Below are 11,391 nucleotides of genomic sequence, written 5' to 3' on the forward strand. Positions count from 1 at the left end.
AAACCAAGAGGAATGAGGTAAGAAAACCATGTAACATATATTGTAAAAAAAAAAAAAAAATCATGCAAAGTTTTGGTAACAAGACCTCAAGGGAGAGGTCATTTGGTATCTGTAGGCATAAATAGGAAGATAATATTAAAATCAGGTACTAATATCCAGAGTAGCTTATGCGCCTGTAATCCCACTACTTCTAATATTAAGATGGACCTTAAAGAACTAGAGTGTGGAGTTACGAACTGTATTTAGCTGGCTGATGTTGACGTGCAACTATCCACTGGTTAAAGAATACCTTGTGTCACTTCAACAGTTGGTCAATAGTGCACGTAGTGTAAACTTAAACCATGATGTAGTATTAGAGACCTCTACAATGACGACATGAAAATGTAAATAATTGTGTTATGATGTGTAGGTTTGGTTTTGCTATTACGAATCTCGGTGACCTGAATTCTGATGGCTATGAAGACATTGCAGTTGGTGCCCCATATGAAGGAAATGGAGCTGTCTATGTTTACTTGGGATCTGCACAAGGCCTCATTCCTGAACCCTCCCAGGTTTGTACAGTGCTTGTTGTGAAGTGTGTAAATTGAACTTACAGGGAAGATCACATCTGCCCATCTGTATTAATACAAAAAAAAAAATACAGAATGGATTTTGATGAAATTTGGTACTGGAGGATCTGAATTAAAAGTTTAGATCAATGTTTTGGAGTTTAAGGATTGCCGAACTAATAACTCCTTTACACTAACTGTTTCAGATCTTGTATGCTGAAGATCTTAGAACAAATGGTATACCAATTACAACATTTGGTTACTCCCTGAGTGGTGGACTTGACTTGGATCAGAATGGGTACCCTGACCTGATGATTGGTGCATATGATGTTGATGCAGTGGTCCTGCTGCGTGCTCGGCCCATCATCAACATTGTGACCAGTGTGGAGCCATCAGCCAATCTACAAAACATTGACCCTAGCCGGATTGGCTGTGCAAAGAATCCATATGCTAACCATACATGGCAAGTTAATATTTTTATCTGAGCTTGTTCTATCTTTTTATTCCATTTTTAATCCATAGAGTGTAATGGACAGAAGTTGATTAATGCAAATGGAACTTCATATTAATGGTGTGATTGCACCGCCTTGGAACGTTTTACTCCATAATTTATTTTAAAATTACCATTGAACTGTTTGGCTTCCATTGATTTTCCCTTATGCATTTTATGAAATCAGATTAATTCTCTTTCATTTCTCAAGTTTTTTTCATAAAATACCTCTCAGATGTTATATTTTCATTATATGTACTCAGATTCAGTTGTGCTAGATAATTTAATTAGAACGTGCCACCAAAACTTGTTTTATTTATTGAAGTTAATGTGTTTCCTTATATGTTTCAACAAAAGCGAGAACTGTAACTTGATTTGGAAGTTTGAATGAAATGTATTCTTTCTTTTAACCCACATATACTCAACAAAGAGTGAATTTTCTGTGTTTTTGTAGAACAGAGTTCTACCGCTTGATTGCCAATCCTGTGGCACTGATGTCACCGTCCAGGCCCTTCCATGGACTTCACGTATAATTTTTTTCTGCAGTGCTATTGTAATGATTTTACTATCATGTATTAACAGAATTACTAATTGTGCGTATGTCTACAGAGCAGTAAATTACAAAATTTCTGTTGCTTCGAAATACTTGCTGTATGTTCCATGTCTCTCTCTCCCCCCCCCCCCCCCCCCCCCCCCGAATTCTTTTGACTCATTTGTAATGTGATTCTGATATTTTTTATGCTGTAGCTTCTCGTTTGCGGCATGTGTGACAATGAAACTGACAACAAATCTGACGCTCAACTACAGTATTGAGGCTGAAACATTCCAGAGTGGACGCAAGTTCTCACGAGTCTGGTTTGGGGGACACGATGGTGACAAAAAGCAGCCCCACATAGTGAGGAAGAGAATTGAAATGAAATTTGATCCTTTACGGCGTAGAGGAGATGTTAAAAGATGTGAAACAGAGATGGTCTATATCAAGGTAATTTTGTTTCGGGCTTGATATTTGGCCATCTCATAGCCATTAAATTTTTGTTTACTAATTGGCATAAAGTTCTCATCAACCATGGTGTAGATGATGGAAATGTAATTATTATGGTATGAATTTAAAATTGATCAATTTATAAGTAATGTAGAAGCTCTTCATCATTTTAGGTGTTTCTTACAAATAGAAATGCATAAAAATGCTTATAAGTAATGTGTCTGTTTGCGTTTAGTGAAAAAGTTATAACACTTGGGTTCTGGTGTTAGAATTATCATGTAATTTTACGTTGAATACTGTCACTGAAATATAAACTTGATACGGACTGATCTGCACTACATCGTTTCTTGAAGATGTCAATAAATATCTGTTGTGATATGTATTCACGAAATTGAAAACTGTACTGTCAGTGCTAAGAGGCAGTTTAATGATACATTTATGATAGCGCAACCACAAGGTTTCAGACCTGTTATTTGTTTATAGGAGAATCAGCGTGACATCCAGTCCCCAATCAAATTCCAGTTGAAGTATGAGCTGGTACAAAAGGAACCCCCAAGGCTCGTACCAGGACAGCCATTGCCTGATATTGATAATTACCCAGTTCTAAACCAGCAAGAGGCAGCCAAGACATTCCAGGCAACATTTCAGAATGACTGTGCTGATGAAATTTGCATCAGTCAGCTCTACCTTGAAACATACCTCCTACTTCCATCAGGTATTGGTTGATGCAAGTTCTAATGCTGTGTAGTCCATTACTCCATTCAACTTCTGGTTGGGAAAGTGGGGTTATGTGAGCATGAACTTGTGGGTTCCATAAAATATATGACATTTTCTCAGTTGCTTGACATCCATTCTCTTCTTCAGAAAGAGCATGTACTATGTAGTATATTAGTTGTCTTGAGAATAATGTTGGTCTGAAAGTTTTATGACATTTATTATTTTGATGAAAATTAATGTATTTAAATCTCGATATACTGTATATGTATAGATGTTGCCTGAACGTTGCGAGCTATTCCATGTGGTTGCTAATTTTACTGAGGTGACAGGTGACAGAAAGAAGTCCTGCCTGTTGTGGGGCTGATGGCACTAGAACAGGTAGAGAAAAAGTAGAGGGGTTGGGGCCATTGGACTTTTTCCTGTTGCCTGATTACAGTCACTCAACATTTCACTTTATGGGACATCAAATTGCTTTTTGAGGGTGTCAATGAAAGCTACAGTAATTGTCTGTTTTAGGGCGACGTCCTAACACGTGGGAGCTAATCATGGGTGAACAAGAGGCTGTCAGGCTGAACGTGACAGCTCACAACAATGGCGAGTCTGCATATGATGCCTGGCTGTTTGTGTCTCACCCTGCGAGCCTTAACTACACTGCTCACAAGACTGATGTAAGTGAACTGTTAAGCAATGCTTTAGTTAATATTTAATTTAATGTCAGAAATATAGAACAGGCTTGGATAAAAATACTAACTTCCCAGGTATGGTGAGTATTGGGGTGCTTTGCACAGCCAGTCTATTTGAGGTCAGTGTTCTACAGACTGGCCAATGGCATCACAAAAACAACACAGAAAAACACACAATGTGATGACAGAAGCAATATACAATATGACAAAAAAGCCTTGGGAAACTAGTTTCAGACAAATGTATCTATATGTATTTTTCTGTGAACTTATGTTTTGTATGTTCTTTCCAACTTATCATTAATAAGTTAATCACCCTAACAATATCAATTGAAGAGTGAAACTTTGAAGCCATTCACTATCTAATTAACTAATTTTCTTCATTTTTCTTGTTACTTTGTTCACATTGCAATTTCTCAGGCACTAGCATTAGACACAAATTTCTTATGGTTCCACTGAATTTGCAGAGTAAACACATGAGCTGCACCCCGCACAATAAGACACTGATAAAGTGCAATATCGGCAATCCTTTCAAGCAAGGCGCTCCTGCCAACATTCAGCTTCGGTTTGATCCGAAGGGTCTGGCAGATACTGAATCCCAGCTGGAATTTGTTGTGTTTGCCAACTCAACATCAAAGGAATTAGATCCTCAGGCGCCCTCTACTCTACACACCAGTGTCATTCGCAGGGCGGAAATTTCTGTCACAGGGTGAGTTTAATTCAGTTCAATTTGAATAAGAGGCGGTCCTTGGCTCCTGTTGTCAACTGGACTTTGAATCTAACATGTATTACTTCTGGAACGTGTATGCTGAGATCCTTCTCATATCATCTCTTGACACTTCAAAGCAGCTGCAGAAGTCCATAAAGTGAATTAATAAAGAGAATGTCTCTCGAAAGGGTTGATTTGATGTAATTGGTTTTGCTATAATGTCCAACATGTTAGTTTTCTGAGAGCTATAAAATTATTACATCTATGAAGAAATAAATTAACTCTAATCTTTGATACCTTGCATGGCATGAAAATCCATTTACTGCAGTCTCAATGACTGATGCCATAGCCACAGAAACAAGAAAGTCCTTCATGTTGTCGGTATTTATAACAAAATTCTGCCACAAGAATAAGTTTTCCCTTAATTCTATCTGTATTGCAGTTCTGTGGATCCGGATCACGTTTATTATGGAGGGGTTGTGCGCGGAGAATCAGCCATGGAGCACCTTGATGACATTGGTGAGAGAGTGATGCATACGTACCACATCTTCAACCAGGGACCTTGGAAAGTTGGTAGCCTTGAAGTGCATATAGAATGGCCTTTCCAAGTTGCCAACAACAAACCGCAAGGAAAATGGCTTCTGTATCTTGAAGACAGACCAACTGTAGAAGGTTTGTTACACTTCAGTCAGTTAACATAACATTTTTTTAACGGTAGACCATGTATTGTTAATTGTTAATGCATGTTCTGTGTTAACATAACACGCAGATGTTATGCAAGGACAAGGACAAGATAAATATTAGTAGCGCTGTCAGTAGAATGAAAAGTTACAAGAAGAACCAAGAGACTGCTTCATGCCATTGATATCTTTGGTGGACTGACATCTGGACTTGGTACACTGTATGTTCTCTTTTGTGTTTGTACGTACACGATGACCTTCGAACTACTTTCCTGTCTGAAGTTTGTTGAGATTTTCCTAAATCTCTCCAGGAAAATGGCAGGTTAATAACACTGCATTAGATCACAAGTGCCTTTTTCCAAAATATTAATGAGCTGACCATTCATGATCATCATCTCATTTCTTTCAGTGCTGCAGTCTCTAACTGAAAGTGTTATTAAACTAAGAATCAGTCTACCAGTTGCAAGTTCTCATGTATCTCAGTAAAGAGATGCTCCAGTTGACTATAAGTGCATATAAAAAAATATCGCATTGTGTCACAGGACAGGGCGGTGGAGAATGCTTCATCGCACATGGCCATGTGAATCCCTTGAACCTGACTCGCCGACCTGGAGTGGAAGAGCTCCCTCTGGAGTCTCTGAGACTCCCTTCAAGGCCTTTAGCTGCTACTTTGGAACCTCCGGAGCCCACGTGGGAATCAGATCATCCTCAGACTCGGCGAAGGAGGCGAGATGTTGAGATGGTTGTCAGAGCTGAGTCTTATGTAGATAAAGATGGGAACAAACATGAACTTGTTAATATGGTGAGTTGGACTGGTGGCAGCATCCTTTTATTTGTATACCAACTCAGTCCAGGGTGTGTCCTCGTAACTTCTCTGATTGGAATTATTTTTAACCCTCTGAGTGCTAATTGCTTCTGTAATTGCATATTTACATAGAAGCTTCCTTATTAAATGAAATTCAGTTCAGACTGATGAAGTAATACGATATCTGCGGCTTGCCGCTACGGTGTAGACCCTGTGCTTTTGTTATGCTCAGTCAGCAACAGTTTTTTGTCTGTAATAAATGAACATTATGATCAGTGAAGGATGTGAAATCACAAAGAATGTGTGTACTCTATTTTGTGATACTCATTACTTCACTTGTTATTTATTTTAGTTAGCTGATCTTATTTTGTAACTTTTCAGAACTGTCTTCTGGGAACGGCAAAATGCTTAAAATTTTATTGTGTGGTATTTAATCTGCGAAGGAACCATGAGGCTACCGTCAGGATACGAGCCAGGTATGATTGACGTTTGTTATTAAGTTTTGATACCTGGTCAGCTTGGTGGCCATGCCAGCTGGCCACACTGCATTTCGTGTTATAACATTACATGCATTCTGTCAGGCATATGTTGTCATATTTCCAGGTCTATTACACACACTTCTCTGGACTGGCTCTGGTCAAAGGAAGGTAATCATATAAATGTTTGTATGTGCAGGTTATGGAACTCGACTTTAGTAGAAGATTACCCAAATGTATACTCCGTGAATATTAAGTCACGGGCAAAGATGCATTTGCCCCCTGGTCTTATGATTCTTCAGAACCCTGATGATGATGAGGCTCAGGTCAGTGCAGAAAATCTAACTACATTCAGCGATTCTATTGCCTTGCGCTGTTTTAATTGCTGTTTCATTTCTCCCATTATTGGCTCAGAAAATTGACCTATATAAAGGTACCATATTGTGATATGCCCATATATGGGCTGTTGTGAACTCAGTAATGGACCTTCAGGTCCTACAAAAGCAGGATATTTCTTCTTCTTCTTCTTGTTCCTCTTTTTATTTGGGGGGCGGGGGTTGCTTGGTGTGGTCATAAATATAACTGTTTTTTTTTGTGAGGAGGGGGGGAAGATATTATGTGACAGGATTGACACTTGAGTTTATAAAAATACAGTTCATCATAAAAGTGGGAATGCCCTATATAACACTTTCATTGTGATTAATTTTACTGTTTTTCTCATGCATTGTTTATTTTTGCCACAAGGTGGAGACGGTTGCATACCGAGATCCTCTGGATCAACAGGAACCAGAACCCGTACCGATATGGATAATAATTGTGGCTGTAGTGGCAGGCCTATTGCTGCTTATCCTTATTACACTTGTACTGTGGAGACTTGGCTTCTTTAAGCGGCGGCGTCCAGATCCCACCCTTTCAGGAAACTTGGAAAAGCACCGAGATGAAAATGGTGACTACTCATCATAATGACTATCGAATTCTTGTGTGTGGGGGCAGATAGTTGTTGTTTCCTCATCCTAATATCAGTGAACTAAACAAGTAGGGTGTACAAGCTGCTCAGCTTGTTCAATAATAAGTTGAAATGTGAAGGTCGGTACCACATTAAGGACATTACCATGTCGTCTTTGGGCAGATAGAGCCACTGTTAAACTGTGGTAATATTTAGGATCAAACCATGAAGCTTCTTACTTCAAGCCTATGAATATAGGTGTGCAAGAATTTCTACTCAGTTTCATAAAAATATAATGTCACAGGATACATGTCCAAGTAAGAAAGAGGTTTTGGAAGTCACACATGTTACATTGTAATACCAACTCTTTAACTTAGAAATGAACCACTTGCAACAGAAAGATAGCTTTTGAGCATCTGCCATGTTGTACATGATAGGTCTTGTAGAACCTGCTTGATATTCTGGCATGTTTAACTGGCAGGGGAATGGTTAAATTCATGTCCTATTGTATTAAAGATTATTAAAATCATCAATTTTGGGATTTGTGAAATTTTGCCAGAATTTAATTTGCGAGTACTGTTTAATTTTCCTGAATTAAACGTGGTCTGTATAATTAGCACAGTGTAATACAGAAAACATTATATATTTTAATTTTGTTGGATGAGACTATGATCCAAACTTGTAGGTCGTGAAATGCAAATAAAGTCCCATCTTGTCTTCACAGAAAGTCAGCTTCCTGTTGCACTGAACTCTTATAAGGTCGGTGACAGTGGATGGACAGACTGTAGTTTGAGATGAAATTAATCTCCCAAAGTTGATAATAGTTTCTGGTGCACAAGTGTGTCAGTTACTATAAAGAATATAATGTGTGAATGGTACAGAAGGTAACACAGTCAACAGCAGAGGCTGTGCTGAAAAGAAATTCTAAATTACAGTGAAGTGTTTGTTTATATATGTATGTATGTGTTGTGTAAAATGTGAAATCATTTGAATAATTTAATGATTTATCATGAAAGACTCATTTCATATGTTTGATAGATGATGTGTCATACAAAACTGTAAACAGTCCAGCAGGTTTCATGTTGTAATTTTAGGACAGTTTTAACCCTTCTTACTCTGAAACCTATTATAGCTGGGAATTCTTCAATGCAGCAGAATAATTACTTCTAAACGAAAATATCCAAGAACACATAGTTTAGGCTGGTATAGATGGCATCTGAATGCAGAAAACCATGAACATCGTTCAATTTGAAGCACGTACTTTTCCGAGTGTGTTGTTTGAAACTTGCCTTTTATAAATTCTTTTCCTTATTACAGCTGCTTTTAATTGACTTGTTTTACTCATATTAAAATGTCTTTGTGGACTGATGATGGTCTGAGTTACATTTTGACTCTATATCTAAAACTGTAGTTTTATTATAAAAAATGCAATTAATTGAATGAGGTGAACATGCTGTATTCTGACACGATATTTTTGTGTTATTTGTAAGGAGATCATTAGTATGTTGCTCGTGACAAAATTGCCTAATTGTGTGTATATGCGTACTTGCATGTGTGTTGTCTGATTTTCACTGCTACAGGCTCCATTCTTTTGTATTTACTCAGATGTAAATTATATGACCATTTTCAGATCTTTCTCTACATCAGTTACTATGTGTTTGTTGGAAGAAGTGGCAAGATTCGAAGAGCTATTTTAATACTGATGTCCATTACTGTTATATTATGTTTCTAATGCCTCAGTGTTATCAAATACAACTGTAAAATGTTAGTTTTACTGCAAACAATTTATGATTTAAAATGTCACGTTGAAACTTATTAATTTCTGCAGTTAGTGAGTTACTTGACTAAAAGTAGCCAAATTATGTAGGTTTGATGAAGATGGTTGCCTTCTGAGTTGTTGCGCCGTGTAGTCTGGTAGAAGTTCACCGATATTTCAGAGGTCCTTGCTGCCACCATCATCATGGTGATGATGATGGAGGCAGCAAGGACCTCTGAAGCGTCGGTGAACTTCTTCCAGACTACACACTGCAACAACCCAAAAGACAACCATTTTCAAACTTACCACCATGAAAACCTCAAATTCTACATGTAGGGTGGATGTTGATAATAAACTGTTGTATTTGATTTTCTTGACGTAGCTGACATCAGGGTGCTTGACTACTTCCTTCATTTCCATTTATTATTGTATGTGTTATCATGGCTTTCCAGTTGACCTGGCTGTGATTTTTGGCAGCTGTAGGTTACTTTGAATTTTGACTTCAAGTCAGAATAAGTCGAGTGAAGAAAAAGTGTATAAAATTACCGTCATATTGCAGACTTACAGAAAGAGAAAATTGCCAGAATTAAGTGATATGTATACTGGTGTTTAGTGTAAGATGATAAATATTTCAACGTTTTATTGTGAAATGTTGAAAGAAGAAGAACCCAGTGAAGTGCAGATTGAGAAAGGAAATGGCATTCAATTCATGAAGTCACTGCTGATTCTTGTACATTTTATTATGTAGATTTTCTATTGAGGTTATGTTACGTATTTTATGTTGTACATGAAAGCAAATAACTCATATGTATTGATATCTGCAGTTATTGGACAGTCTCTGACGACAGCAGCAGTGTCCATGGTTTCCAGCTTGTTACCTGAGTAAAATTTCCATTTCAGTAATTTTCACGTATTTTCTGGCTCAGATACCCCTAACAAGGAAGTCCACTTTGTGAGGATGTCACAGCATGTCTGCCTTAATAAAAAAAAAGCCTGTTTAACTTCTATACCTCGTTACAAATGCTGGGATAGTATATGGAATCATATAATGATTTGCTGTCACTTTTGTTCCGTACATGTATACCTGTGAGTCACATATTTATCCCTAATGCCTGGTGCTCCATGTATTTATAAGGGAGACAGGAACATTAGAAAAATATACGCTCTGTTGTTCTCACGCCTTAGGCTAGAGACCAGAACATTACTTGTAGACCACCAGGTCCTTTTTATTCTTATCATTTTAATAATGGCATGATTACATACTGTGATATTTTTACCTTTGTGAAAGTCAAATATTTTATGATAAGAACTGGCACTGAGTCCATGTCTCGTCTGTGCAATTACTGAAGTGGTGTCAAAATATTAGCACTCGTATCCTTATTTAACCCTTTCCACGCTGGATTTTAATTTAGAGAACATTCTGTTGTTGGTATACTTCCAGTGTAAAATGTAGTTGTTGTTTTCTTAATAGCCATAAATAATTTTAACTGCTGAGAGTTGGTGGGACACCCATTAAGTAGAATTCTTCTTTTGTGCAAACCATTCAAAGACAATCGTCAACGAGCTTGTTTTCCTGCTCTATTAAATGAACATGAAAGCAGTACCATATTGATCTGTTATCACATTGCATAATACATTCTGATCAATTCGCTGCTCCTTGGTTTTATCAGTTTTATTTTAGCTGAGCTGGAAATATTTCTAAAATATTCTCATGTGAAGGCTGTTCAATATTTTATTATTATTAAATGTAATTTTGACCATTTGTAAGGAGGTAGAATTTCTTGTTCTTAATTTTGAACCATCAAAGATACAGTGTTGTTGTTGGTGGAAGGTCCCCTGAAGTCATCATTATATGTAACGTAAATATATCTTTATTAATTTGAACCCATTGTTTTCAAAACTGTGTGAGTGCCAAGAATATAGAATGTGATATTTGATTCTCATCTGATCTGCAAGTTGTCATTGTTTTGTAATGCAGTTCTGTTGTAGATAGCCAATTAGTCGTAAGTGCGTGTATGTGGCTGTGTATGCAGAGGAGATTTGCTGCCAACAATCTGCACAAAGTTTATGCAGGATCTGAATGATATTGTATTTTGTCAAATGATAAATATTATACATGTGATTATAACAGGTTAATTTTATTTTATATGTCTTATTTTAAATAAAAAAGTACAAGTCAGCCCTTATAGACTGAGGTTTTTTCTTAACATCACTTATTTCTTTTCTCATAAAATAGCATTCTTATCTTTTTAGTAATACTTTGTATCATATGCCATAAAATACTGCATATATAAGTTACAAATGTTTAGTTGTCATTATACAGAGTTAAGATTTTGTTTTTCATGCAGCTTCTCAGCCCCTATTCTTTTTCATATTCTATTTCTCTTCCCAACTCTTTCTTCCTATTGTATTTCTCCCACATGAAACCCCATACTGTCCGACTCATATTAAGCCCATTCTATGAAGTGTGAGGTTCATAAACGCAAGACAATTTATTGAATATGTGAACAACAGTCAGCTTCTGAAGGGAGACTCTGGTTTGTAGAGACAATTACTAACTTTAAAAAAGTTTGTCTTTCAATTATACAGCAAAGTGAAGTAT

At 37.1% G+C, this 11,391-nt stretch overlaps 1 protein-coding gene across 3 annotated transcripts in view; it reads left to right on the forward strand.

Moving 5' to 3' along the window:
• mew (multiple edematous wings) overlaps positions 1 to 10,975 on the forward strand; it is a 46,819-nt gene extending 35,844 nt beyond the window's left edge. For all 3 annotated transcript variants that reach the window (XM_022084390.2, XM_022084391.2, XM_087356585.1), the window contains 11 exons: positions 410 to 551; positions 755 to 1,011; positions 1,786 to 2,020; positions 2,504 to 2,735; positions 3,254 to 3,405; positions 3,885 to 4,126; positions 4,569 to 4,798; positions 5,349 to 5,608; positions 5,993 to 6,087; positions 6,287 to 6,413; positions 6,832 to 10,975. In XM_022084390.2, the coding sequence (XP_021940082.2) occupies positions 410 to 551; positions 755 to 1,011; positions 1,786 to 2,020; positions 2,504 to 2,735; positions 3,254 to 3,405; positions 3,885 to 4,126; positions 4,569 to 4,798; positions 5,349 to 5,608; positions 5,993 to 6,087; positions 6,287 to 6,413; positions 6,832 to 7,050 (2,191 nt within the window). In that variant the 3' untranslated portion in view covers positions 7,051 to 10,975. The remainder of the gene's footprint in view (positions 1 to 409; positions 552 to 754; positions 1,012 to 1,785; positions 2,021 to 2,503; positions 2,736 to 3,253; positions 3,406 to 3,884; positions 4,127 to 4,568; positions 4,799 to 5,348; positions 5,609 to 5,992; positions 6,088 to 6,286; positions 6,414 to 6,831) is intronic.
• The last annotated feature ends 416 nt before the right edge of the window (positions 10,976 to 11,391 follow it).

Source organism: Zootermopsis nevadensis, unplaced genomic scaffold (assembly GCF_977971745.1).
Source record: "Zootermopsis nevadensis isolate Lab colony 2312 unplaced genomic scaffold, Znev_1.0 Znev_ptg000027l, whole genome shotgun sequence".
Taxonomy (NCBI): domain Eukaryota; kingdom Metazoa; phylum Arthropoda; class Insecta; order Blattodea; family Termopsidae; genus Zootermopsis; species Zootermopsis nevadensis.